The sequence below is a fragment of the Ammospiza caudacuta genome, chromosome 3 (assembly GCF_027887145.1).
Source record: "Ammospiza caudacuta isolate bAmmCau1 chromosome 3, bAmmCau1.pri, whole genome shotgun sequence".
NCBI classification, from domain to species: domain Eukaryota; kingdom Metazoa; phylum Chordata; class Aves; order Passeriformes; family Passerellidae; genus Ammospiza; species Ammospiza caudacuta.
The window spans coordinates 4,779,561-4,806,742 of NC_080595.1; the positions used below are offsets into that span (position 1 = coordinate 4,779,561).

The 27,182-nt window shown below is 51.8% G+C and overlaps 2 protein-coding genes across 2 annotated transcripts; both read left to right on the plus strand.

Annotated features, from left to right (window-relative positions):
* The first annotated feature begins 30 nt into the window (after positions 1 to 30).
* BUB1 (BUB1 mitotic checkpoint serine/threonine kinase) lies at positions 31 to 12,079 on the plus strand. Its single transcript, XM_058802279.1, has 25 exons — positions 31 to 58; positions 258 to 317; positions 428 to 572; positions 787 to 983; positions 1,475 to 1,515; positions 1,766 to 1,860; positions 2,170 to 2,216; positions 2,319 to 2,509; positions 2,710 to 2,858; positions 3,630 to 3,958; positions 4,592 to 4,644; positions 5,134 to 5,274; positions 6,035 to 6,130; positions 6,426 to 6,516; positions 6,877 to 6,952; positions 7,463 to 7,643; positions 8,131 to 8,224; positions 8,738 to 8,934; positions 9,302 to 9,442; positions 10,011 to 10,126; positions 10,744 to 10,905; positions 11,022 to 11,179; positions 11,265 to 11,442; positions 11,599 to 11,705; positions 11,884 to 12,079. Exons 1-25 carry the CDS (start codon positions 42 to 44, stop codon positions 12,077 to 12,079), a joined length of 3,258 nt encoding a protein of 1,085 aa, XP_058658262.1. The 5' UTR covers positions 31 to 41.
* Positions 12,080 to 16,772: 4,693 nt separating this feature from the next.
* On the plus strand, positions 16,773 to 26,958 carry BCL2L11 (BCL2 like 11). The gene is made up of 3 exons (XM_058802154.1): positions 16,773 to 17,136; positions 21,458 to 21,570; positions 23,881 to 26,958. The coding sequence occupies exons 1-3, from the start codon at positions 16,788 to 16,790 to the stop codon at positions 23,968 to 23,970; spliced, it is 552 nt and encodes a 183-aa protein (XP_058658137.1). The 5' UTR covers positions 16,773 to 16,787; the 3' UTR covers positions 23,971 to 26,958.
* Positions 26,959 to 27,182: the final 224 nt, after the last annotated feature.

A 27,182-nucleotide genomic window follows, 5' to 3' on the forward strand; every position in this document is an offset into this window, starting at 1 on the left:
GGCCGCGCGCGGCCAGTTTGAATCGGCGCGAGCGGTTGGGCATGGACGAGCCCGGGCGGTGAGCGGGGAAAGAGAAAACGGGACAGCGGGACGGGGAATGGGATAACGGGATGGAGAGCGGGATAACGGGATGGGGAACGGGACCGGGGGCTGCGGGTGCCGTGGCCAAGCGGCGCCGTGGGGGCGGCAGAGCCTCCGCCCGCCGTGGGCCCTTCCCAGCCTCCCTGATGCCGGCCTGACGCGGGATTTCCCTGCAGGAATTACGAGGCTCAGATCCGGAATTACCGAGGGCCCGACCCTCTGGAGCCCTGGGACAGGTGAGCGCTGGGCCTGGCTCGGGGTGCCCCATCCCCGGTTCGGGTGTTTCCCATCCCCGGTTCGGGATCTGCCCCTTCCCGGGCCGGAGCTGACCATGGGATCGTTCCAGGTACCTGCAGTGGGCAGAGGGATGCCTCCCGCTCCCAGAGAGGCAGAGCCGCTGGCCGGGGCTCCTGGAGCGGCTGGTGGAGCTGTTCGTGAGCGACCGGCGGTACCAGCAGGACCCGCGGTTCGTCAGATACTGCCTCAAGCTGGTGGGTACGGCTGCGCTTCTCTGGGAATTAAATTAAATTAAATTTTCCCGATTCACCCACCCCGCGGTTCTGGCACTGCGGAGAGCTTTGGGAGGAGGCAAGGGGATCAGAAAGAACGAAGAGTGTGTTTTTTAAGCTGTGTAGTTTGGAGAGGTTTGCCTGAACTTCTCTGATACTCTCCCGTTATGGTGACTCAGAAATTGTTGTTGTGCAGGCAGAGTTCATCTCCTCCCCGGGCCAGTACTTTGAGTACCTGCACGGGCAGGGCATCGGGGCCAGGAGCTCGGATTTCTACCTGGCCTGGGCTCGGCTGCTGCTCAAGGAGGGAAACGTGCAGGGAGCAGCGGCCGTGCTCCAAAAAGGGCTCCTGAACCAGGCACAGCCCCGCGAGAACCTGCAGCAGCTCCACTGGTAACTCTTCTGCTCATTTACTCAGTGCTCATAATTACTCATAATTAACCATATTTTTATTTTTTAAAGTTTTTTTTTTTTTTTTCAGTGTTCTTACTTTTGGTAAAGGGAGGTTTAAACTTAATAACGTTTCTTTGCTGCTGAATATTTATTGGATGTTCTGGGATGTGTATTTAAAAAAAAAAAACACATCCCAGAGTGAAGCAGATCCTTGGAGTTAAGCCTTTAATTCTGGGAAGCTAAATGCAAAAAGCCAAAAGTGAAATGTAATATAAAACATAAAACCAATACCCAAGTCTGTTCTCCTGCTGCCTCTTGAAGGCTTTTTTAGTTTTGCAGCTGTGGAGGTGTCCATATCCAGTAAAAATCTAGCTTTTCAGTGTTGCATTTCATGGCATGATTGTACAAGGAAGTCCAACATTGCTGCGAGGTGGGAAGGGTGAGGGACAGGTGGTTTCATGGTAATAACTGAGGGTTTTTTTTCACTTTAGCTCCCTGCAGAGTTATGATCCTCAGAATCCTCCTTTGCAAGGTGAGGATGAAGAGTCCTGTTTGATCTGTAGCTCCTCTAAATGAATTTTTTACCTCAGTGAGTGAAAAAACCAAATTCCCCATAGAAATCACTTTATTTTCCCTCTTTATGTGAAAAATTCTTAAGGGCAATGTATTCAAAACAAGTTATTAATTTTCTAGTGCTTCAGGTTAATCTAAATTCACACAGGAGCAAACAATTTTTACTCATTAATGACTAGAAAATACTTGCATTATATTTCCTGTCCCAGATGCTGCTGTTCTAAAACCACTTCAGCCTTCCCATGCTGCAAATCAAATGGCTCCTCCAAAAGGTGTCTCAAGTCCTAATCCCTGCAAAACTCAGGTAAATCGTTATGAATTATTTGGGGGAGATGTTTCATGTAGAGTTTGGGTTGGTGAGCTTGGCTGAACGGGGCAGACTGGCTGTGTCTGGTGCATCTCAAAACTGATGTAGAGAGGATATTGCTGCTGTGATGCTTGCAGCAGGAAAACATCTCCATAGGAATGTCTCATCTGGGAAGCACTGGGACACACCCAGTGGCCTGACACATTCCCAGAATCGCAGGATAATATTAGCAGTGGATTCTGTGCCAGCTGTGCTGCTTGAACTTAGTTTTATTTTGGTTTTTTGTGTTTTATTTCCCTGCTTTAGGGTCTGGACGGTGCTGGTTCTCAACCCTGTGCTGCTGGGAAAGAAGTGTAAGTGGCTGGGTGTCCCTTTCAAAGCCCCCACAGTGAGGAAACAAGCTCTCAGCTGGGACAAACCCCCCAATCCTGGCCCTTTTCTCCTCTCCCTGCCAGGAACTACATCACCTACATCTCCAAGTCCGAGGTTGCTCCGAAGCCGCCGTCGGGCACCGCCGGGTGGGAGCAGGTGCCCATGTACGACAAGAACCTGCTCCTGTGCCCGGGCTCCGAGCTCTCCTTCGAGGAGCTCAGGGCCAAGAGATACTTCAGGAAATATGAGCTCCTCAGGAGGCAGCAGGCACTGGGTATCCTCCCTTTCCCAGCTCTCCAAATGGCTGTTTGCTGGCCAAGCTCATGGCTTGGGCTTCTCCTGTCAGTGCCACATTTGTGCCTCTCTCCTGAGGAGGCACAGCGAGCCATCAGCGCCTCGTATTTTCATTTAATCTCATTGTTTGGGGCCATGCAGAGCACACATATTCATTTAGTGTCACTGCTTAATCCCTAGAGGAGGAGCAGAAGGACTCCATGAAGAAGAAGGAGTCGGCAGTCCTGGAGCTCCAGGCGCTGCAGCAGAAGCTGGACCAGCTCACCCAGCTCTCCAGGAGCCTGGAGGAAACGAGGCTGGAGCCAGCAGCTGAGCCAGGCCAGAGCGTGGTGAGTGGCTCTGGGATGGACAGGAAGGCTCTCCCCACAAAATCCAGCCATGCTGTAGGAGCCAGGGTTGGTTTTTCCCTGGTGGGAAGCCCCACCAGAGCCCCATCAGCTGGGATCTGCTGCTCCACACAGAGCAAGATGTGACCCTGAGCTGCCCAATCCTCTTGGATGGGATAAACCCCCCTCAGGGTGTCACAAAGCTGAGCTACAGCTTCCACCAGCTCCAGGAGGAGCCTGCAGGCTTCTTCCAGAGCCCCAAAATGAGCTGAATTCTTCCTGGGAATGCATCCTTCAAACTGGGATGGGCTCAGCTCATCCAGTGCGTGTCACTGACCCAGGCAGGCACCAGGTTCTGGCTCTGGGCTTTATTCAGAGCTTATTGCAAAAAGGAAAGAGGAGAGGGGAAAAAAAAAAAAAAGGAGTAAAAATATGTTTGATATGTTTTCCTAAGAGAGCACTGCGGGATAGGATCTTCCTCCAGCCTGGAGGCTGCAATGCCAGCATGGAAACCTGTCACAACTTGCAGCACCCACATTTTAAAGGTTTCACCCTGAGCTGTGGCTTTGCTTCTCCACAGTTTAGTTTGAGATGCAGCTAGAAGTTCTCTGAGGTTCTGGGCATGTGAAGCTTACAGGAAAAATGGGAATGGCTGTATTTGGGGGGAACCTAAAGGTTCTGTTACATTCTGGTCACACGGAGCTGGTACAGAAAATGGGAATGGCTGCATGTGGGGGGAATCTGGGTGTCACAGAACACTTCTCATCCCCAAAGGTGCCCCCACCTGCGAGGCCCAGCACATCTCACATCCCAGGGAGCTGGATGGCCCCTGCTGCAGGGCTGGATGTGCCAAAGGGCCCAGCTCTGGTGCCTGAGCAGCCCCAATTCCAGGCGCCACCAGCCACCGCTCCTGCCCTGCAGCCGGCGAAGCCCCTCGGAAACCACATCCCAAAAACCTCCCCATGGGAAACACCACAGGACAAGGACCCAGCTGGAGCTCGGGCGGGGCTTGGGGAGCTCCAGAAGAGTTTGCTGCACCCTGCCTTCAGTGCTGCTCCAGCCCAGGAACGGGCTGGTCCTGACCCTCGGAGCGCGGGAGAACTGTGAGTGTGAACAGGCTCCCCCTCTGAGTTGTGAGAATTAGCTAAAAATGAGCCTTTCTTTCCCTTCTGGAAAAAATACCTTAATGAAGCCATTGTTTATTAGACTTAAATCAAACTTGGTCCTCATGGCCACGTTTAATTCCCTTTACCCTGTGGTTTAATTGCACAGGTTTACTTAATTGCAGTAAGAGGGAATTTGGTGTGCAATGCCTGGAATAAATCCCAGGATGTGCTTTGCTCCTGCAGATCCCACTCCAAGGGCTCCAGAGAAAGATAAAAAGTGCTGGTATTGCTCTCCTGCACTTTTGCTGTGGGACTTGGCCACAAAATGGGGGGGCAGAGGGAGAAACCCAGGCTGGCAAAGCAAGGGTGGCTCAGTGGACTTGGCCAAGGTGGGAACAGATTGTTCACTCATGTTCTGGAATTCCTTGGAGGCAAACTGTGTCCAACGAGAGCTTTTAATGCATTTAAACATTTTTAAAGGACTCTGCTGCCTCCCAGGTTATTGGCAGCTGTAGGAGAAACTTTCCAGGGTGATCTTTATTAAGGGACCTCTCACTTCACTGAAACAGAGATTAAAAGGGGATTTAAATAGCTTTTATTCCAAGGAAATGTTGTGACTTTCTTCTGAAGGTCTCCTAACAAAGGATGCACTGGATTAACTCCTGCTGTGGATGTGAAGGAAGGTAAGGAGCCTTTGGATGGAGATTGGTGTGGCTGTTCCCAGCTGGGAATCATCAACTGTGTGTGGACACCAATTCCAACCCTGGCAAAGCTTCTTGACTTCCCAGCCTCCATCCCTGCATGTCTGTCCAGAGTTTCTCTATCCTATCCCTTCCATGGAACATAGATCCAGCCCCTGTTCCCATGTTCTGAGCAGCTCCTTTTGGAGCATGGCTGGGAATCGCTGTTTGTCCTGCTTCACTTTCTGTGTCAGGATAGAGCATTCCTGGGAATGGCAGATGGATTCCTTGGAAGCCACCCGGCTGTCCCAGGTCCCTCTTGCCCCCCAGGGCAGCCTCCCTTGGGACTCTGCCACGCAAATCTCTGAACAAGCCAAAATCTCTCCCCAAATCCTGCGTCGCTGCCGCTCCTTTTGTTTACTTCCCTCACAAACGTTTTGCTGGAATGCTCATAAACAATCCCAGGAATGATCTTGCCCTTGTGTTTTCCAGCCTGCAGAGCTGGGAATTCTTCCTTTGCCTATGGGAATGTTTCCCAGGCCACCCCCAACACCTCGCTGGGAGGAGCAATGGGGATGACAACGCCCTTCAAGGTGCAGCCGTCGCCCACGGTCCACACAAAGGAAGCCTTGGGTAAGGGCTGGAGTGAAGTTTTCCCTCCCCTGGAATCCCTGGGATCATCCCTGGAAACATTAGTGGAGCCTTTTCCAGCCAAGGGAGCTGCTCAGGGATGGGCATGTGCACCAAACAAAGAGGAAAATAGCATTACATCATTAATTGTCTGTTGGGATTATCTGGGTGACCCAAAACCTCTGACCAGAAATTGATGTTTTAACAACATCCCACAATTCCCATCAATTCCTGGATAAATCACTGCCAGGCTTCTTTGGGAGTGTGTTGTCTGAGCTGCTTTTTCAGGGAATCCTGTTTGGGAGGTGAAGACCCAAACCACATTAATTTACAGTTCACAGTCAGCTCTGCTTGGTGCTGAGCTGAATAAAAATGAAAAGAAAATAAACCCAAAAGGCCTGTGGCATTCATTAGTCCTACAAATATCTAAGTTTTCCAAAAAATTGAGAAATTAAAGGAGAACTTGCTCTCTTAGGAAACTTGGAATCTCCCCTTGGATAGGGAATAAAAAGGGCCATGACCAAGTGTGTGTTGGCCAAATTGGCCCTTCCTGTGTCTGATTTTAAATGCAAGAGGGAGGAATAATTGGTTATTGACTGCTGATAATTTATAAGAATATTATTAATTGGCATTTAAGGCTGTTAGAGTTAATGGGCATTTGATTTGGCTGCTACACAATGGAAGAACCTCTGAAAATTTCTTTCTTTTTCTGGGAGTGTTATTCCTTCATTATTTATTCCTTTATTATTTCTTCCTTTCTTAGGTGTTCTCATGGATATGTTCCAAACACCCTTCCTGCCTGAGCCATCTCCCCTGGAAGACAGCGAGGAACAATTTGAAGCCTTTTGCAGAAAAAGTGGTGCGTGCTCTTTATTTTCCATGGAATTCCATCCCTTATTTCCCATTGGCACCTCCCACCAGCCCTTGCTGTGAGAGTTGAGCCAGTCTGAAACCCAGGGGCTTTACAAGAGTGAGCAGAGAGAGATTTCACACAAAATCTTTCCAAGAGTTTGTAGGAAAGGTGATTTGGGTGGGAATTGTGCAGGTGCAGCTGGATGGAGCCCTGAGCACCACGTGCCTGGAGAGGGGGAGAAGGTGGCTGTGTAAATAATCTTTATGGGGTGAAGATAACAGGGGTTATCTTTTAATTTCAGAGCCTGGTGGAGGTTTGAAAACGAGCATTGCTGTCCCTGCCACTCCTGCCTTTGCCATCTTTGAGGATGAGGAGGAGAAGGAGAATGGAGGGTAAGGAGGGAAAAAGGAGCAGCTGAGCTCAGCTCCCTAAAAATTATGGAAAAAATGGATCCCATTCCATGGGACTTTGCTGTGGCTGTGCCAGGATGGCACAACTGGTGGAGTGGCAGGAGAAAAGCTGCTCTGGGATTGCACAACTTCCCTGTTTGGACAGTGCTTGGACAGTGCTTCCATTCCCTGCAAACTTGGGTATAACTCTGAGCTGCTGCAGCTTCTCCAAGTTGCTGCAAATGGGGCTCTTAATATAAAATTAAAAATTCACATTAAAGCAAACCAACCTTTGTTGTGACCAGTGTGCCTGGGAAAGCTCCTGGGGAAAAGCTGCTCTGAACTCTTTGGGTCACTTTTCAGGATCCCACAGCACAAGAACAAACCAGAAGAGCCCAGAACTTTTGGAGAACATCCCATGACTGACTGTGCAGCAGAAGTGAGTGGGGATCCTGCAGGGATCAGCCTTGGAAGTGGGTTATGCACTCGGGAGGGTTACCAGGGTGGGTGGATTCACCTCTGCTCTGTCCCAACCCCATAATATTCCTAGGAATGATGCCTGCTGGAGGCTGGATACTTCTTCCCATTTCTTGAGCATTTTTAATTGTTGATTGACATAAAATTGGTGGAGAATTCCACTTCTCAAATGTGTGGACTTGGCATCAGTTTGGGGGGAAAAAGAGGCATTTCATCTTCCTGCAGCCACCTTGCAGCTTCCATAGCCAAGGAGATGGATAAAACTTGGATAGAAGAGATCCCTTCCCATGGGATTGGCTTTTCCAGGCTCCCCCAGCAATCTCTGGTGGTCTGACATTTTGCTGTGGCTTTGACTATTACCAACATTCAGACCTAGTCTAAACCTATGGAAACATGGGATTTTGTTTATATTTCAGGATAATTTTGATGATTTCGTTTTAAGTCTTTGATTTTTGTTGTTTTTCCTGCCTAGGAAGAAACAGGGACCACGGAATTCCTGCGGGATGATTACACGGTGTGGAATGGCCCCTGCAGCAACAAAGCCCTGGCTCCCAGTCCAGACAACACCAGGGATTTTGCCCGAGCTGCCCAGCTCATGTCCACACCCTTCAATTACCTGGCAGCTCCCTCCCAGCCCCCTTTGCAGGACAGAGGTAAAATAAGGAATGTTTTGTGGGGAAAACGTTGAATTTGGTGCCTCATGACTCCATTTCTGCCCAAATCCAAATCCCACCCAGGTGTGGCTGCCATTCCTGAATCCACATTCCCTGTGGAACAGCAGCTCATAAGCTCTCCAAGGATTTTTAATTGGGATAAGAGGAGGTGGTGAGGGACAAGAGAGGCTTTGTGTGTCCAGCTGCTGCTGCTGTGAACAATTCCAAGGGGTTGGGAATATCCAAACATTGGCTGAATCACATCTGGGAGCACCTTTATGCTGCTCCTGCCCCTTTTTAAGTATTGGGATCTGCTCCCTGGAGAAATCCAGGTGTTATTTTAACTTGGATATTTGAAATGAGGCTTTGTTGAGCTCTGGTTTTCGTGGCAGCAGCTTTCAGAGCTGCTGGGTGAGAATACTCCAAATATTCCTGCTTTTGGGGAAATAAACATTGATTTGCTCTTGTTCTTGCTCCCTTTGCTCAGCCTGTAAGGAAAATTTGCCCCAGATGAATTTGGAATTCTCTGGAGAACTGCACAGGCAGCCAAGGCCCAAGAAGTTAAGGTATGCTGCTGCAATGTAAGTGTCCCAAGGTTTTCCACTGTATCAGCATGCCTCTGCCCAGCACTCTGGGGATAAATGGACCTGGGTTTGGTGACCATGCCCCCAAAATCCTTACAAGATTTAAGTTCTGCCCCATGGAAATTAAAAATTAACTGGCCAAAAATCCGCTGTTTTCTTCTCTTGGTGAACCTGAGAATTATTAGGGGATGGGTAAAGTGACTGGATCAAATCTAATTTTCCTTTAAAAATTCCGTTTTATTCGCCTCCACGTTGGCCACGGTGGCATTTGACACATTTTTTCTCCCTAAAGGTGCCAAACCCCAAAGGCAGAAGGAATGGAATGGAATAGAATATATATAATACAATGCAATATCTATTAATAATATATAAATATAATATATATAATATAAACTATTTATAATTTATAGGATATAAATGTTAATCTATTATATAAATTTTATATAACTACATATAATATAGTTATTGTAACATTATTAATAATTACTGATATTTTGTTTAAATCCACAGCCCTGTTCTCGAACACGTCCCAGAACAGAGAGGGCTTCGTGGTAACGTCCTGAAACAAGGGACTGGAATCCAGGGAATTGCTGCAGCTGCTCAGAGCAGAACTGGACATTCCTCCTGCCCTGGGGTGGAGAGACCTTCCCAGAAGATGCTCCGTGGAGCTGGGCAGGACAGGACAGCGTGGAACGGGAGGCCTGCAGGTACACAGCATTCCCTGGTTCTCCTCCCTGCATTCCAAGGGCTGTGCTCTGTGCACTGGAGGGAGCAATTCCATGATTCCTGTGAGGGATGTGAGCAGGGATGAGTGTGGGCTGGACCTGGATTGCATATTGCCATGGATACTCCAGAGAGCACTTTGGGAAACTCTGGATTTCTGGGTGTGTGCAAAACCTGGAGCATCAAAATCAAGGAATACTTCACATATCAAGGAATACTTCACGTATCCTTATCCCTCCTGGGGGTTTTGGTTTATTTTCTTTAAATCAGTGATGCTCTCTCAAGCCCAAGCTTGTGTTACCTCCTTGGAATGACAGCCAGAGCTTAAACACTTTCCCTTTTTCCATGAAGTCCTTGTTGAGAACCCCTGGGACAAGGAATTGATTGGCAAATTCTTGTCGGAGCTCCCGGAGCCGCTCCACACCTGCGCCAACTACTTTGAGTGGAAATCTCCCCTTCCCTTCATCCAGGTGAAGGCTGAACTCTCACTGGGTAAGAGCTCCTTCCAACTCATCACTGCCAAGCATTTCTTGAAGCTTCTTCCAGGAGAACCTCTTGGAAGTGTGTGGGAATTCAGCTTCCTTGAGTGTGTGTATCTCCAGCTTATCTCAGCCTCAGGTTGGGAATTAGGCCTGGGGTTGCTTTGTTTGCCTTTTGTAGCACGAGCCTTTTGGATGAGGCATTTTTCCCAGTTCTCCCTGCAAACTGGGCCACAGCTCTCCAGCTTTGTGTGGAGCAGCAGCGGGCCCATGTCAACAAAAGCTGTAGGACAGGGATTGCAACATCCCTGTGGGACTTAAACATTGGTGTTTACTTTTCAGGGCATGCCCTTTGGAATTTGACTGCTTCCAGGGGGTCAGGCAAAAATAGAAACACTGGGGTTGAGTGTGTGGCACGTCCAGCACTCCTGCTCTCTCCTGTTCCTAGCAGGAAGAGATTTGTAGGGAAAGACTAGATCTAGGATTAAACCATTCATATGGGCTGGTACTTTTCTCTTTTTTTTTCTCCTGTTTTTCCTCTGTGGAGTTGGCAAGCAGGATTTAATGTTAATCTTTTAAAGGTCCCAGCTCATTCCATGTGGACTGCTTGGTTGGAGAAGGAGCTTTTGCCCAAGTGTATCAAGCTTCCATCCTGGATGCCAGTAACCCTCAGAAAAACCAGAAAGTGATATTCAAGGTCAGTGGTGCTGGGCCACAGCAGCTCTCCTGGAATAATCCTGGAGTCTGACCCTCCCCCTGGGTGGATTCACACACATCCTTGGCCTTTCCATGTCAGATCTGCCTCGGGACCTTTTTGTGGATCTCCTCTCCCACATTTAGCCCTTCAGGAAAAACTAAACTCCTCTTTAACCCCTGAAGTGAAACTTTTTCAGGAGACAAAGGTGATTTATGCTTTCTTTGGACCATCAGGGATTCACAAGAAGTGTGTGGAATTGTGGCATGGGATTGAAGTCTAGATTTGAGAGGATTAATCATAAGGAGTTTATCAGCTGAGGTTAATTATTGTGAGGGTGGGCAGGCCCTGGCACAGGCTGCCCAGAGAAGCTGTGGCTGCTCCTGGATCCCTGGAAGTGTCCAAGGCCAGGATGGACAGGGCCTGGAGCAACCTGGGATAGTGGAAGGTGTCCTGTGGCAGGGGATGGAAGATGGGACTGGATCATCTTTCAACCAAACCATTTTGGGATAAGTTCAAGAGGGAGGATGCCTGATCTGCCACTAAAAGCCCAACCTGAGAGGAACCCCAGCTTTTACCGCTCCCAGGTTTTCCCAGGAAAACCCCCTCCTTTCTTCCAGGTCCAGAAACCAGCCAACCCCTGGGAGTTCTACATTGCAACCCAGCTGGAGCAGAGGCTGAGCCCCAGCCTGCACCACCTCTACATCCGCTTCTATTCCGCCCATTTCTTCCTCAACGGCAGCGTCTTGGTGGGGGAGCTCCACAACTACGGAACGCTGCTCGTGAGTGCCACCAGCTTCTGCTCTGCCCTCACAGAGCCTTTCCTCCTCCTGATTTCCACCTCCTTTGGGGGATGTGTGTTGTGGCTTAACCCATGCTTTGTGTCCCTGGTTTCCAGAACGCCGTCAACCTTTACAAGAAGCTCCCGGAGAAGGTGATGCCCCAAGCCCTCGTCATCTACTTCGCTGTCAAAATCCTTCACATGGTGGAGGAGTTGCACAGCTGCCACATCATCCACGGGGACATCAAGCCTGACAATTTCATCCTGGGAGAAAGGCAAGTGTGTCCTGTTGTCACCAGGTGTCACCACACGGGAGGAGCCTGGAGACACTGATGGGATTGTTTCTTGTCCTGGTTGAAGGTTCCTGGACAATGACACGTGTGACATCGACGGGCTCTGCCATGGCCTGGCCCTCATTGACCTGGGACAGAGCATTGACATGAAGCTCTTCCCTGAGGGAACAGCCTTCACTGCCAGGTGTGAAACATCTGGGTTCCAGTGTGTGGAAATGCTGACAAACAAACCATGGAACTACCAGGTAAGGGATGGCCTGGAGTCTCAGCAATTACTGCACACCAAACAACTGGACCCTGGTACCAGAGTTAGAGCCTCTCCTCTTCCATGGGGTGTTTTCAGCTCATTTTTAGTGCTCTGGGTGTGTTTTTGACACAAGACTGGTGTGGTTTTGGTTTAGACAGACTACTTTGGGATCGCAGCCACCGTGTACTGCCTGCTCTTTGGGTCCTACATGCGCCTCAAGGAAGACAACGGGGTCTGGAAGCCTGATGGAACCTTCAGGAGGTGGGTGTCCTAAATATCCCCCAAATCTTTGCCCAGATTTCCTAGAAACCCACGTTAGTACCACATTGCTCTGAGGTCAGGTTCTGTCACACCTTTCCTAACTGGAGCAGAGTAAAAACGAGTATTTTAACAGCAGAATTTAGTGCCTTTTTTTGATGATTTTTGTCCCTTTTTGCAGACTTGCCAATGCTGAGCTGTGGAAGGAGTTCTTTGAGAGCCTGCTGAACATTCCCAGCTGCCACAGCCTGCCTTCCCTCCGAGCCCTGCGCCAGAAGCTCAAGGATTTATTTTGCAGGTCCTACGCTAAGGAAATCAAGTTCCTTCGGAACAGACTTGTTGTGTTGCTCCTCGAGAACAAACGCTCACGGAAATAAGGGTTGAGTTTGCCCAGTTTCCAAGGACTTGGGGTTTTATGGGTGTGGAATATTTTTGTAATAACTTGGTTTCAAATAATAAACGGGTTTGGGGTTGACTTCAGCAATGATGGCTTGCATCTTTCTGTGCTTTTTTTGGGGGCAAAAAAAAAGCTAAATTGAGTTGTTGATTGGTGGGTGTACTTGGACTGGGCTCTTTCTGCTCTGCCTGTCCTTAGGAATTTCTAAGATGGAGGAAATGGAGGTTTGCAGGTCAGATGTAAGTTGGACAGGACTGAACCCACCCTTGGCACCTCCACTTCTGACCTCTCTCCACATCATTATTCAAGCTCAGGGGAAACTCAGAAGACAAATGTCTCTTGTTTGACTGTAACAGCAGAATTTTGGGAAGAAAGTGTTCCTTTAAAAGGAATATTTTAGCAGCACAACCCCCACGAGGTAGGAGAGGGCATTAATTTGATTTTTGCATCTCCCCACAGGAGGGAGACAACAGCCTTTCCTATTCTCCCTCCTCCTACTTCTGTTTCAGGGGTGTTTTTCCTCTGCTCAAATTGTTCAGCTGGAAAACCATGGTGAGCCTGAGCACCTGGTAGATCTGGGATGGTCAGGAGGAACTGAGATGTGTTCTAGGCATTGCTGCTCTCCCTCCAGCTGGGGCTCCTCTCCCTGCCCTGATGGCAGAACCTCTCAGATTCCCCTTGGAAGCAGTCTGCTTCCTGTGGCACGTGGAAAAGCCTTGGGCTTTGATCCGAAGCAGCTGGTTCCTGACTCAGCTGCAGTGAGTTGCACCAGGAGGCAGATCAGCTGGAGCAACCTCAGAGCTGGTGGAAACATAAACATTGGATGCTGGGGTGGCTTTTTTTGTTCCTTTCTCCCCTTAGTTGCATTTTTTTTACGAGCTGAGCCAGAGCCAGCTGTTCTCCGGCCAGGCCAAAATCTCTGCCAGGCTTAAGATTTTAGATGTATATTGTAAATTATATATTTTTAGTTCCTCATATAATGCAGAGGGATATGTGGAGGAGCACTTTTCAGAACATTATGAGCACGATGGAGTTTTTATCTGCAGCTCTGCCCTTAATAAATGCGGTTACTCCACATTAAACACCCTTAAAACCAGCCCTGCGTCCCAGCCACCTGCTCCTGCCCCCATCCCACCATCACCCCATGAGAGGCAGGGAGGAGAAAGGTTAAAACCACCCCACAAGGGGTAAAAATGGATCAGTGGGGCGATGAGGCGGGGTGGAGGCTCTGCTATTGTATTTTATTTTATTTAAACCAAGTTGCTGAAAGTCCCAAGAGTGGAGCCCGGGAGGGCCCGGCTGGCAGGGCGCTGCTTCCTCGCCGGCACGCGCCGGCTCCACTCCGCTGCAGATCTCGAGGCATCCCCAGAGTCGCCCTTTAGAGATAACCCATCTCGGGGCCTCCACCACCCACACGGGAGAGGAGAGATTTCCTGGCGCGTGGGTGGGTGCCTCTGCCCTTTCTTCTGCAGAAAACCCAGGTTTTGCTCATCGTTCACCCTCTCCCATCGAGCCGGGGCCCCCCCTGGGCTCTGAGGCTCTCCCCCAGCTCCTCCATCCCTTGCTGGTGCTGGCCCATCACCACTCAGCCCCGGCCAAGCCCTTTCTGCTGCCACCTCCCTGCAATTCCTGGCCAAAATCCTTAATTTTGGCTTTGAAGGCATTAACAGGGATAAAGTGTGAGGTTGTTGAAAGCTGCAGCCACCTCAGTAATTAGTCAGGTGCACTCTAATGAAGCAGCAGTGCTGGTCTCCCTCCTTGGGGTTACCCACAGCAATGTCACTTACCCCATTAGGAACAATAAATAAATTTAAACATATATTAACAGGTCCCAAATTCACTGGTGGCAGCAGGGAATCCAAGTGTCACCCCTGTGCTCAGCCCAGGGACCACTCAGATCACAACAGGACCATTCTTGTCACTTGATTCACCCCCACATCACTGTCAGCACTGTGCATGTGTGGGGATCCCCCAGAGAGGGTTTGGGGGTTTCTTTAACTAAAATACACATTTTTTTTAACAAAACCCACCTGTTCTTATCTCAATCCAACCTTTGCTGTTCGAGCACCCCCACGCTGATGACACAGGGTTTGATTTTGGGTTGGTGTTTGAAACTGGGAGCTCTGTAAAGGTCAGGCTCCAAGACTGGCTCACACAAAGCCTCATGCTTGAGGCTCAAACCTGATTTTATCTGGCAGCACGAGTGAAGTAACATTTATCATGATGGGTGCAGGAGAAGGAGAACAAGGTGTCATTTTTTTCCATTGCTGCTTTGTTCAGGTCAGAAAGGGTTTGGTGAACACCTGCTGGCTGGGGTGGAGGGCTTGGGGGTGGTTTTCCCTGGGGGTTTTCAGGGCACTGTGAGGAGCCTGTTCCCTCCAGCCAGGCTCCATCATCTTTGCTCCAGCCTCCTCCCAGTCTGCTTCCCAACCTGCTGGGATTGGGCTGGGCTCCATCATCTGGGAGGTCATTTCCAACCTAAGTGATTATGTGATGGCACAGAGGGAAGGCTGGGTGGGAGATGCCACAACTGCAGTGCTGCTGCACCATGGGACCCCCACCATCCTCCTCCATCCTTGTCCTTTCTCCCTCATTTCCATGTGGGACATGGGAAAGCTCCCTGCACATGGATGCTAATGGGTGCCAAGGAGGGCTGGGATGAGGCAGTCCAAAACAGCATTCCCAGGGAGCTGGGAATGGATGCTGCAGGGCCTGAGGGGCAGGCTTCAACTCCCCCTCCCTCAACCTGTGCCCACAGTGCCGAAAATGAAGGACTTTGGGATGGGCTTTGGTGCAAATTCCTCCGAGATGGCTCACGACAAGAGGAACAAGGATAACGTCGAAATGGATTTCTTACGTGAGGCTGGAGCCGTGATTCACGGTGGGAAAATGCACTTGGTGCCTGTCCTGGCTCTCCAGAATCCCGAGGGCAGGAGCAGAAGCGCCAGCTCAAGGCTGGGTGCTGGAAAGGCCGGGCTGCTCCCCATCCCCTTTCTGCTCGCATGAGCCGCCCACGCAGAAACGAAAACGACCCAGGAGGAGAAAATAGACTCAACATCTGCTGGCTGGCCCTGCGTCCCGGCAGCCCAGGTGCCTCCAGAGTGTGCCCCTTGCTCTGCCCCACCAGCACAGGATGCTCTGCAGGCCCCAGACATGGGGAAAAGCCTCGGGTGGCTCCTGGATCCAAGGGAAGCGTGAGGGAAGCGCGGCCTTGTGGAGCCCCGTGGGTACCGCTGCTGGAGGGCTGGGAAAGAGAACAAGCCTGATTTTCAGCCCTGCATCTCCATTTCTGGTGTGGAAATGTGATTGCCTGACATTTTGAGCCCTTCCTTTCTGCTGCTGGTCCCTGTCTTCAAGTTTTTCCCTAATGTGCCTTCCTAACAAATTTCCCTAATTATTTTTGCCCACTCAAACACCCAGAGGCCCTTTTCCTTCCCCTCGCCTTGGAGAGGCGTGAAGGGGATGGGAACAGAGCTGGAGCAGCCAGAGAAGCTCCAGCAGTGTGTGGGACCATCCCTGGCTGAGGTGAGAGACACTGGGGTGGGATGGGGGACCTGTGATATCCCGGAATCTGCTCCAGCAGCGGCGCTCAGCCCCTCTGCTGCATAGGCCGGGTTCTTCCTCTCCATAAGGCTTCTTCCACCCCATGGTCCTTCTTCCTTCCCATGGCCTTTCCTCTCCACAGCTGTGTTTCTCCACAGGCTGGAGATGCTGCTGCTGCTGCTCGAGGGATGCACCAGTGCTGGGTGTGTGTGCACACAAGTGTGCAAGGGGTGCAGCAGGAGGGGTTGTGGGGTGCAGGAGATGCCCTGCAGCAGGGGCGTGTGTGTAAAATGTGTGTGAAGAGCAAGCACCCGGGTGTGAAGTGTGTGCACACATGGGGTGTAACAAGGAGTGCCTGGGGCGTGTAAGGGGTGTGCAGGTAAGGGGAGCACCCACAGTACACGGGGGGCGTGTAGGGGTGAACCCTGCGGGGTGTGTACTGTGTGTGCACGGTGTGAGTGTGTGCTGCAGGGTGGGAAGGGCGAAAGTATCAGAACGCAGCACTCTGGCTGTGTCTGTGTGCAATGTGTGTTCGTGTGGGATTTGTGTTTGTGAACGGTGTGTGTGTGTTTGTGTGAGAGAGGCTGGCGGTGCACGTGTGCGTGTGTAAGGCCGCGCCGTGCCCCGGGCTGTGTTTGTGTGGGATATGTGTGTGTGTGAGTGTTTGTGTGCGATGTGTGTGTGAGGCTGGCGGTGCACGTGTGCGCGTGTAAGGCCGCGCCGTGCCCCGGGCTGTGTTTATCAGTCCCCGAGCGTGTGTGAGGCAGTGCCCGAGCCCGGGCGCTCCCCGCGGGCGGGGCGGGGGCCGGGGCCGGGGCCGGGGCGGGCTCGGGGCGGCGCCGAGGCCGGGGCGGTGCCGGGGCCGGGGCGGTGCCGGGGCCGGGGGAGGCCGGGGCGGTGCTGGGGCTGTAAACACGGGGCGGAGCGGGGCCGGGGCCGCTCCCGCGCACACCCGAGCGCAGCCGCGGCCGGGGCCGCTCCAGCGGCGGCAGCACCGTGAGCGGGGCCGGGGGCGCGGGGCGGGGGCCGGGCCCGGGCCGGGGCGGGGGCGCGCTCGGCAGAACAATGGGGCGGGCGGGCGGGGGCCGGGCCGGCCTGGGCGCGCTCGGCCGCTCACCGCGCTCCGCTCCCCGCAGGCAGCCCCGATGGCCAAGCAGCCCCCCGAGGTGAAGGCGCGACGCGACGGCGAGGGCGGGCGGCTGCCGGCGGCGGAGGGGCCGGGCCCGGGCGCGCAGCTGCGCCCCGGCGCTCCCGCCGCCCTGCCCGGGGCCGGCGCGGTGTCCGCGGCGCGGGGCCCGCCCGCCAGCCCCGGCCCCTTCGCCACCCGCTCGCCGCTCTTCATCTTCGTGCGGAGGTCGCCGCTGCTGCCGCGCTCCTCCAGCGGGTACTTCTCGTTCGAAGCCGAGCGCAGCCCCGCGCCCCTGGGCTGCGACAAGGCCACGCAGACCCCCAGCCCGCCCTGCCAGGCGCTCAGCCACTGCCTCAGCGCCATGGGTAAGCTCCGGGGCGCGGCTCCCCATCCTCCTCCTCCTCGCCTCTCCTCCCCGCCGGACTCCGCTGCCCTCGCTCCCCCTCCTCACCTGGCGTGGCTTCCCTCAGAGCCGAGTTGCTGTGGGGGCGTGCGATGATGTGAAAGTGAAGTGCCGGGGAAATGTGTGGAGGGTGAATACGCGGGTCAGGGGTAGGCTGAAAGTGCGGGAGCGCTTTTCCGACCCTTCACCTGGCTTGGCTTTCCTCCCCTTGCCTTCCTCACCTGGCTTGGCTTTCCTCAGCACCGCGGAAAACACGGATTCTCGTGGGGTGTGTGGAGTGCCGGGGTTTGTGTACAGGTGTGGATGGAGAGGAGGGAGGGGTGTGTAAAGCTGTGAGCACACGGTGCCGGGGAGTTGTTGAGAGGTGCATGAGGGGTCCTGCCCTTTGGCTTCCCTTGGAAGGATGGAGAACGCGGGTATCCATGCCAGGCACCTGCAGCAGCTCCCGCATCCCGCCCAGCCCGTGGGTTTTGGGAGCAGCCGTGCCGTTGGAGTTGGGCTGGAGGCTCTCCCGGCGCTCTGGGATTTGTGGAAGCTGGCCGGGCAAACACAGCGCCGGGGAACTCCCGCGCGTCCAGTGCCGGGGTTTTTATTACTATGATGTTTATTCTTTTCCGGGCTCGGTCAGCCGCTGCCAGGGGAGGAGGGGACAAGGGTTGTTGAGTCCAGTTTTCTGCTCGGGGCTCGCTGTCGCAGGGTGTTTTGCCAAGCAAGCAAGTGGCTCCTGGCTCGTGCGCCGCTCCGGCTCTCCCATGGATCGGTGGCAGAGGTGCTGGGGTCCTGCATCCCGAAATCCCGCTGGGAAGCGGCCCGGGGGCGGGCGGGGGCGTGTTTGCGACTGGCTTTGCCAGGTGAAGCCTCTCCAGCAGGGAAAACCTGCCCGCGGGAGCTTGCACGAGTGTCCAGCATTCCCCTCTCCTGATGAATTCCCTGGTGAATTGGAGGAAACCTTTGAACTCGCACCAGGGCACGGTGGGAGCGAGGCATGGGGATAACAAACACCAGCTCCGAGCTTTTTTTGGGATCTCAACACAGTCTTTTTTGGTTGGTGGTGTTTTTGCTCCCTCCTGGCTCTGGCTGCGGAGGCCTGGCTGTAATGTGCCCTTAGGATAGATTTTGTGACATTATTGCAGTAATTACAGCTTAATTCGTGTTTCACAACCTCGCCCTGGCACGGCTGGGCAGGGATGCTCCCTGAATTCCTCGCCAGGAGAGCCAAGGCTTCAGTTTCTTTTATCTGGGAAGAAATTGAAGTTTTCCCTGTTTTTTTTTTTTTTTCCCCAAAATCCTATGCTCTCATCAGCTGTTTTATTGGAGCTTTTGCTCTGTGAGTGTTGCTAGGGGCATCATCCTAAACAGCTATAAGCAAATGGAAAATCCTCAGTGCTGTTTCACTGGGACTCTTGGATACTCCTGAACGGATTAAGCTGGGAACATGGAGTTACAGAGCTGTTTTATCCCCATCCAGGCCTGCAGCTCCCAGGCTGTGACATCCCATGCAGCTCTCCTTGTGAAATATCCATGCCTTGGCCCTGCACACCTCCTCCTCAATCCCTGTGCCTTGGCAGTGTCCAGCTGGATGCGTGCCGTGGAGTTTTCCACATGGAAGCGGGTCAGTCCCTCGGGAAGGAAGCAAAGGAGATATTTTTGTTGTGCTTTTACCCACTGATTTTATCTGTTGTGAGCAGAGGCTCACAAGGTGGAGAGTTTCTCTCGGAAGCATAAGCAATAATAATAATAATTATTATTTTTATTAAAATAAACAGGCGTTTCCTGCAAGCAGGAGCGACGGATGCTCCTGGCCTCTCCCCTGGGCAGTGCTGCTCCAAGGCTGCTCCAGTACGGCAAGCTCATGCTCTGCCTCAAAAGTCCCTCTCTAAATCTTGCAAAACCTTCCCCAAAGGTTTTGATGAGGGCAAATGAAGGTGGAGGCAGCCCTTGGGAATGCCCTGGGTTGTGTAAGGAGGAGCTGTTGGTGTGGAGGTTTCGGGAAGTGATGCTTTGGGCTGTGCCGCCTTTCTGACAGTTCAGGGACACATCCAGCTGCCTCCAAAGCTGTTTCTTTTGGGAAACGAGACAAAAGCAGCGAGGGGATGCTCTGGGATGGAAGGGAACAAGGGCTGCAGTGCCAGCCTGGATATCCAGGATGATGCTTTTGGGATGGGAAGCAGAGGAGCAAGGGTGAGTTGATTTGTTTGTTCTGGGGGAAGAGGTTGGCAGGGATGGGGAATTCCCAGCTGGGAGCGTAAGTCACCCAAGACAAACTCACGCTTTCTGGAGGGGTTGGGTGACTGTTCGTGGTATTTCATGTCTTTCCTTCCTTTCCTTCCATTGGATTTTTGGTCTGAAGGCAATGTGTTTGTTTGCATGCAGATTTTGGGAATGTGGCTGGAGCAGGTGCTCTGGAAATGGCTTTCCTAGTGCTGGTTTGATCCTGGTGTGTATTCCCATGAGGAGAGGAGCAGTATAAACCTGTTGCTCTCAAAGGAGATTCCAAATAGTTGGATTTAAGGGGAAAACCTTGAGCTGGGAATCTGCTGGTGATGTCCTGATGCTCTTGTGTTGGAATCGCTGCTGTTTTCTCCCGGCCCTCCAAGATTTCCTTCACTGAGGGATTGGATACCTAACCTAGGAGCTGACGTTGCACTTCGGGGTTGCTTTCTTTGCCCTTCCGAGCCGGAACCGCAGCAATTCCATGCTGGAGCATCCCTGGGGCCGGAGCCAGGCGCGGCTTCCCGTCGGTGACGTCCCGGTGCCCGGGGCTGTCACCCTCGGTGGTGGCTCCCGCTATGACTGTGTCCCCCCGCCCCCGAAAGCGCCTGTGACTGGTTCGGAGACCCGGTTATGACTGGCCCCTTTCGCTGCAGAAAGTCCTTTCCGAAAACCTCAGCCCGATTTCGCTCTCAGCCACCGAGCCGAGCCCGAGTCCCTGGGGCGGGCGGGCGGGAGGATGGCACAGGGGAAGGATGGAGCGGCGACGGCAGCGGCTCCCTCGCGTGGTGCTCCTCCCGTCCCCGGCGCTGCTGGCCGCTTCCTGCCCGGGCTGGCCGCGTGTTGTTGTTTTTCGGGGAGGGATTTGGGAAGCGGCTCCGCCCCGGCCGCTCCCGCCGGGATCGCAGCGCCGCGCGTGGCGCGCCCGGGGCCGGCGGGGACGCGCTCGGGGCGGGCGGCGGGCGCTGCTACTACAGCGCGAAAACAAAACACAGCAACACAGCCCCCGGCCGGCCAAGCGGCGCGCCTTGGCTCGGAAACGCATTTTCCAATCAGGTTGGAGCCAGGCTTTTATTTAATTTCTTTCTTTTTTTTTTTTTTTTTTTTTTTTTTGTCTCTCTCTAACTGCCCTACTAATCCTTTGAATGTTTGGAAGATTGGAAGCTATTCCTGTTCCCTTGTGATTCCTCCGAAGCTGTTGTGCCAAAACGCTGCTTTGTTTTGTGCAGTATTTTTTGGTTTTTTGGTTGTTTTATTTTTTTAGGTTATTTATTTTTTTTCTTTTTTTTTTTTAAAATTTTTAAATATTCCTTAAGTCTGCAGTTCCCACTTGGATCCTGAACTTTAAGAAAGGGGGAATAAGGTGGTGCTGGGTATCAAACATGGTCCTGTTTCTTTTTTTTCCCCCCCTGGCTCTTTGGAGGATTTATCACATGTTTAAAACTTTTTAAGATGGGGACCTAAATAATTACAGTATCTTGCAGTATAATAAACACAATAACTCTTTCTTTTCTCTTTCAAGCCAGCTCTTGGATTTGCTGGAAGTGTGGTTTCTTCTCCACACGTAAATCCAACTGTGGCTTTCTCCTCCCTGTGACAAACCCATTGGTTTTCCTTGTTGGGCACTTGAAGATGATTTGGGGAAGAAATGTGGAAATTGAATGAGGCAGAGGGTTTTTAAGGTTAGGGAAGGAGTTGCTGCTGAAGGAAAAAAAAGGGGGAAGAGGAGCTTTGGTGAGGGAAGGAAATTGGAGAGTGGCATCTTGTCTCTTATCCCTGTTTAAGAAGGACCAAAGCTTGGAGATGCTCCCATGGAAAGTCTACAATAAATAAATAAAAGCCTAATAGTAGTAATAATAATACAGAAATAACCAGGAATAAAAGCCTGTTTGTTGTACGCAGTGAGCCCCCACATGCGCCTCTGGGATTTAAGAGAGTTTAAATATGATAGTAATAAAAAATAGGCATAAGATGGCAAGAGCTGATGGGTTACTAGAGAGTTTTGTGTAGTAAATTCTGTACAATTTGTTGTTCTTCCCGTGTTCCCAACTCTCCTGTTCCATCCCCTGCAGCTTCCCGGTGGCAATCCCACTCTCCAGCCGAGGAGGTGCAGCCGGAGATCTGGATCGCGCAGGAGCTGCGGCGCATCGGTGACGAGTTCAATGCCTCCTATTGTCCACGCAGGGTAACTTTCCCCTCTTCACCTCCCGTGTCTCTCGAAGGGGAGGGCTGAATCATTTCTGGAAACTCTCTCTGCGGTGAGCATTTCGCTCACTCAGACGAGAAAAGGCTGCGCGGGCGGGGGGTGGCCTGGACCAGGCAAATCAGCGGCGGCGGCAGCCTCAAATCAATGAAAAATAACCTTTAAAGCAATTGAAAAGAACCTTGAAATGGGGGCTGGAAGCTTTAGGGCACCAGGTTTGCACGGGGGTTTTGGGGCAGAGGTGTCGGGTTGGGCCTGGACCTGATGGTGATGAGGAAGCTTTTAGAAAGGAAGAGGCAGGGAAAGTTTGGGGGATGCACTGCCCGGCACCATCGCTTTTAGGGAAGCTTCCAGTGGGATTCCCAGCCCAGCTCCCAAATCCCAGCTGCTGCAAAGAAGAGACTCGGTCCTAGAACTTACTTCTCTGGCAAAGACTGTTTTGACAGAGCTTTTATAAGCCCATGAACTCGCTCACCTTGGGGTGTTGCAACCCGAGTTGATGCAGTAATGCCCCAGAGGAGCCCAATCCCAATCCCAAGGCACCCCAGCCCAGGGGATGAAGCAAGCTGGGCTCGCCAGGATGAGCTCCTGCATGTCCCTGCTTGTGGGTTCTGCTCCATCCACTCAGGCTGTGGGAAGAGGGGCCAGGAGCAGTGTTGGTGATGGAATGCTGGCTGCTGGATCCTCATCCATCCTCTTCGGCTCCCCAATAACTCCTGCAGTGCTTTCTCACTGCTCCCAGGGTTGGCTTTCCCACAAAAGGGGGATCAGGCTGCTGTGATCCTGCTTTTTCCACATCATCTCCACCTGCTCCACTTTTCCCACATGTCCTGGCATTCCTGACCTGCAACAAAATGGTGATAAGCTGATACCCCAGTCCAGAATCCAAAATCCAGAATGTGCATCTTCAGATCTCCCCCACCCAGGCTGATCCCTTGTGATGCAAAGTGGCTGCTTTTTGGGATGAAAGGACATCTTTTCCATGAAAGGGAGGGATCAGGCTGTCCAGAAAGCTGGAGGCACCTGGTAGCAGCAGGCAGATCCAGAGGAGCTGGAAGAAATGCAGAGTGCCCTGGAATATCCTGAGCTGGAACAGACCCACAAGGATAATCCAAGTGCGAACTCCTTGCCCTGCACAGCCCCAGCAATCCCACCCTGTGCCTGAGAGCATTGTCCACATATTCCTTGAACTCTGGCAGCCTTGGGGCTGTGACCATTCCCTGGGGAGCCTGTTCAGTGCTGGATTACCCATCTCCCACCTCCTGCCTGCCTCCCAGAGCCGTGCCTTAAATTTGGAGCACTTTGTGAGGAGCAGGAACGTCCTTCCTGCATTATCCTGGCTCCTTTGGTGCTGGAAGTCTCTGGGCACATCCTGCTGTTCCCCACAACCCTGTGGTGGATAAGGGGGTGAATTTAATGGGAATGGGGGTGTTTCCCAGGCAGCAGCAGGGTGAGGTGCAGGGAGCATCCCCCAGGGTTGCACGAGGCTGTTCCCAGTGCTGTGGCTGCAATTCCAACCAGGGCTGGCCCGGGGCGAGGAGTGGAACGCAGAGGACACGTCCTGCCTGCTCAGGTGACACGAGCAGGAGACGTCATGCGTGACCCTAAAAACACTTTGTACCTGGTGCAGCCAGCATGTGACAAATTCTCACTCCCTGCACCCAAAACCGGGGAGGTTTCAGAGCGTTTCAGCCATTGTTTAATTATCATCCCTGAGGCACTTGGTGGAAAGGTCCCTTTTCCTTCTGGAAGCGTTCTGGCTGCTCCTGAGCTGTCTGGGCTCCGGAGGGGAGGGCGTAAGGGCTCGTGCCTGCCAGCCCTGCCTGGCTCTGAGGTTTGCCCTTTCAGCCTGAGGTTAGAAATGGGGAACTGCAGCAGTGCCAGAGCCGCACTCGCCGGGCAGGTTGGGGCTGTCGGACGGGTCCCTGCGCGGTGCCGGCGCCTTCCCTGTCACGTTCCCCAGGGTGGGGCCTCCGCCCGGCACCGTTCCTTGGACAGGACACCGGGAAATGGGGCAATTCGTCATCCAGACACTCCTTGTCCCAGCAAGGCTCATGGGTCCTGGGCTTTTCCTGGAAGAGGGGGCATCCCTTGACTGCTGTCATGAGCCCCAAGCTCCGCTGGCTGCTAAGTGTTGAACACTTTGTGCCTCTGGAATATTTTCCATTTATACAGAATGGGGGGCTTCATGGTGGGATTTAAAATCACCACTTCGTTTGGTTTTTCTCTTTTTTTTTTTTTTTTTTTTTTTTTTTTCTTTTTTTTTTTTTTTTTCCCTCCCCTATCTTTCAGGGTTTCTTGGATCACCAGCTGGGGAACCCCCAGGTCATGATCCTGCGCCTGCTGCGTTACATCATCAGCCGCATCTGGAGGCTCCAGTGAGAGCGCCCGGCGCATCCCAAGCCGCCAGGACTGAATTCCTCGCTGGGAAAGCCCGGGAAGGACGGACTCATGGATGGATGTGGGGCTCCCACCCTGCCTCTCCCCCAGGACACGTGGCAGGATGAGGGTGGACATCCCATTCCGAGCGCGGCGTTTTTATGGCAGAGTGGTGTTTACTCGCTGTTTCTCTCCACTCTTTTTATTCATTTTTTTGCCTTTTTTTTCCCCCCAAAAGAGTCTCAGCGAAAATGTGGAATCGTGTTTTGTCATCGTTCCTGGAATTCTGTGGCATGAGCCCCATGGCAGGAATGAGGGAAACCTGAGCCAGCTGATGGGCAGAGCCCTTGGAGTTTGCCTTGCAGAGGCTCGGATTCCTCCCCTCTCCCTTTGCCTCCCAAAAAAGGCTGGAAAAAAAGGGCAGAGGGATTTAATATCAGCACTTCTTTTACCTGTAAATACCTAATGCTATCCCAAATCCAACTTCATTTGCATAATGCAAATCAGCCTATTTCCTGCTGACTGATTTTTTAATTTTTTTTTTTTTTTGATATCTCTATTTTTTTGATCCACTCTGAATTTCAAGACTTCGCTGTCGAACTCCAGGGTCCAAACCATCACAACCAACCAACCAACCAAACCCCAAGCCACCAGGTTGCCTTTTTTTAAAAAGAAATTCTTTCTATAAAACGTGTGAAAACTCTTCTGTAGTGTCTGCTATCAGATGTGGGGGACTGAGTAATCCAGCAATAAACCCTTCCGGAGGCAGGGAGCAGCTCCCGGAACGCCGCAGCCGGAGGCGACGGCAGCAGGACCTGTTGGGAGTCGTGGCTGTCAAAAGAGGTGTCCAAGATTGTGTTTTCCTGGGATCCTCTCCGTGTTCGGACGGGGATGAGCCCCCAGATGCAGATGGAAGGATGCCAGCCCGACATGGATCTATCCAGGACTTTCCAAGGGGACCTGACTGCTCTGTGTCCTCCCAGAGAAGTTCCCAGGTGCTCCATGTCCCAGGGCCTCTCCCCTTTCCTCCCTGGAGCCATGGATCCGTGGGTGTTCCCCTTCCCAGCAGATGTTTTTGGGGGATTGGCTGCTCCAGCCATCCCATATCTATGCACAAACATCCCCTTCCCTCAGGCTGGTGCAGGTGCTCCCCAAAAGCTGCGGGCTTGTTTCTGGTCTCACCAGCAGCATAGGAAAAGACAAGAAGGAAAAGCCCATCCCAAGCCCTCCCCCCCTTGGAGCAGTTCTTCCCACAGGGAGAAGCTGCTGAGTGCCATGGATGATAATTAGTGTTAATTAACGATGGACAGACCCCAGTGGGAGCTCTCTGCCTCGTGGGGCGGGGCCTCCCCTCCTGCTCCTGGAGGATCATGGAGCTGGTTTTAACCTCGATTGCCAATTTTATTCCCTTTTTTTCCTTGGAAGTGCAAGGTGAGCAGCGGTTGCAGGAGCAGGGGTTGTTTTGGGAAGGGCATTTGGGAGCCCTTTGGGGGGAAACTTTGCACTGGTGGAGAGCGAGCGGTTCAAATATCGAGGGGGCTTGGCCAGGGCAGATCCTGCTCCTCATCCCTTGGGATTTACCTCTGGCTTTGGCTCTCTGTGGCTTTGCTGCCCCAGCCAGACCTACCACCAGGGATTTCCCATGGAATTCCACTGGTAAAATTAAAATTAAAAGGATAAAACTCGGCAGCAGCGGGAGGGGAGACCCAGTGAGATTTTTTTTTTTTCCTCCCAGTTGAGTTCCATCGTTGCTGGTGGATGAAATGGTGCTTTGGGATCTCCCAGCTTTGGGCATCCCAGAATGTGTCCCTTGGAGTACACCAAAGAATCACCAAAGAGCACTTTACCCTGTCCTCCCATGGAGACAAAAAAGAGATTCATTTTAAGGAAAAAAAAATTGGCAAAGTCTCCCAGGGCCTTCTCTACAGGAGGAGTTCCCAGCCAAAAATCATAGGAAAAGGAACCCTCAAAAAATAGGATTCCTGTGGCATTGTGAGGTTTAGTGAGAAAAAGCCCCCAAAAAAGCCTCAAAACAGTAGAATGATATAAAATAGGGATTTTTGCTCCTTTCAGCCACGTTGGCTGCCTGCTCTGGGTCGTGTTTAAGTGTAGCCTGTGCTCTGTGTTGCACCAAAAGGATGAAGAGTTTTCCTTGGAAACCAGATTGTTCCTGTTCTTGCTTCTCCTCTTTTGCACCAAACTGTAAATACTCAAATATTTATTAGAGTAGAGTACCATATTATTTTCATCATCTGAGCCAAATATCTGTGTGCAATGTACTCCTTCTCCTTTCTCTCCTGTAAGTTTTGTACAGCTTAGAAATACTTTTAAAAAACCTAAAAAATTTTTTTAAAAAAGTTCCTGTTTTTTTCCTACACTTTTTTAGAGTGGAATTGGTAAATACTGTAGGTCCTTTTTTTTTCTTTTTTTTTTCTTTTTTTTTCCCTGTGTAATTAATGCACTCTACTGTTTAATGCTGTAACTTGTAGAAATGTTGTATATTTATTTCCTGCTTATTTAAGTTCCTGTGAAGATTCGGTTTCCTCCCTGCCAGAAGTGTTGGATCCCCTTCCAAAGCCATCGTGGTGTGGATAACAAGATTTTAATCTTATTTTTCTCCAAGTGCCTAAGTCTCCACTTCCCAAGAGTGATTTAGGCACATCAAAGACTTCAGCATTAGTGAAATTCAGTGGGAATTTGGAATTTGGTTCCTCCACCCCCCGGGATTGCTTCAGCCAGGTTTTCCTGGAGCAGCCATCCCATGGGATCACGTGAATCACTAAATCGTGTCGCAGGACCCAGCTAATGTAGCATTTTTGACTGCAATTTCCCTGCCTTCCTTGTGTTTTGCACTGATGAATTTTGGACAGGGTAATTGCCACTTTACTTGTGCAATACTGCTGTAAATAATTGCAAGAGCCTTGTTTTTTGGGGGTTGTTTTTTGGTTTTGTTTTTAAGAATCTTTTATGTTCTTTAATATGAGTTTTATATGAATAAATACTTCCAACTATTTGTCCCCAGTGATCGTTCTTTGTGGGGATTGAGGTTCTCCTAAGAGGATATTTGTGGCTTTATCACCAATTTCACCCATTTTTCACCCATTCTCCCTCCAGACCTGGTGTTCCCCTCTCCATTTTGGTGTCCTGGAGCTCCAAGATGCTTCAGGCCACCCAAAATGCAGCTCTTGAATGAATTTGCTTTGTCAGGTGCTGCC

Coding starts and splice junctions, on each gene's coding strand:
- BUB1 (XM_058802279.1), top strand. Junction 1,861..2,169: donor CTAATCCCTGCAAAACTCAG/GTAAATCGTTAT, acceptor TCCCTGCTTTAG/GGTCTGGACGGTGCTGGTTC. Junction 3,959..4,591: donor CCTCGGAGCGCGGGAGAACT/GTGAGTGTGAAC, acceptor TTTCTTCTGAAG/GTCTCCTAACAAAGGATGCA.
- BCL2L11 (XM_058802154.1), top strand. CDS start 16,788: ATGGCCAAGCAGCCCCCCGAGGTGAAGGCGCGACGCGACGGCGAGGGC. Junction 17,137..21,457: donor CCACTGCCTCAGCGCCATGG/GTAAGCTCCGGG, acceptor CATCCCCTGCAG/CTTCCCGGTGGCAATCCCAC. Junction 21,571..23,880: donor CCTCCTATTGTCCACGCAGG/GTAACTTTCCCC, acceptor CCTATCTTTCAG/GGTTTCTTGGATCACCAGCT.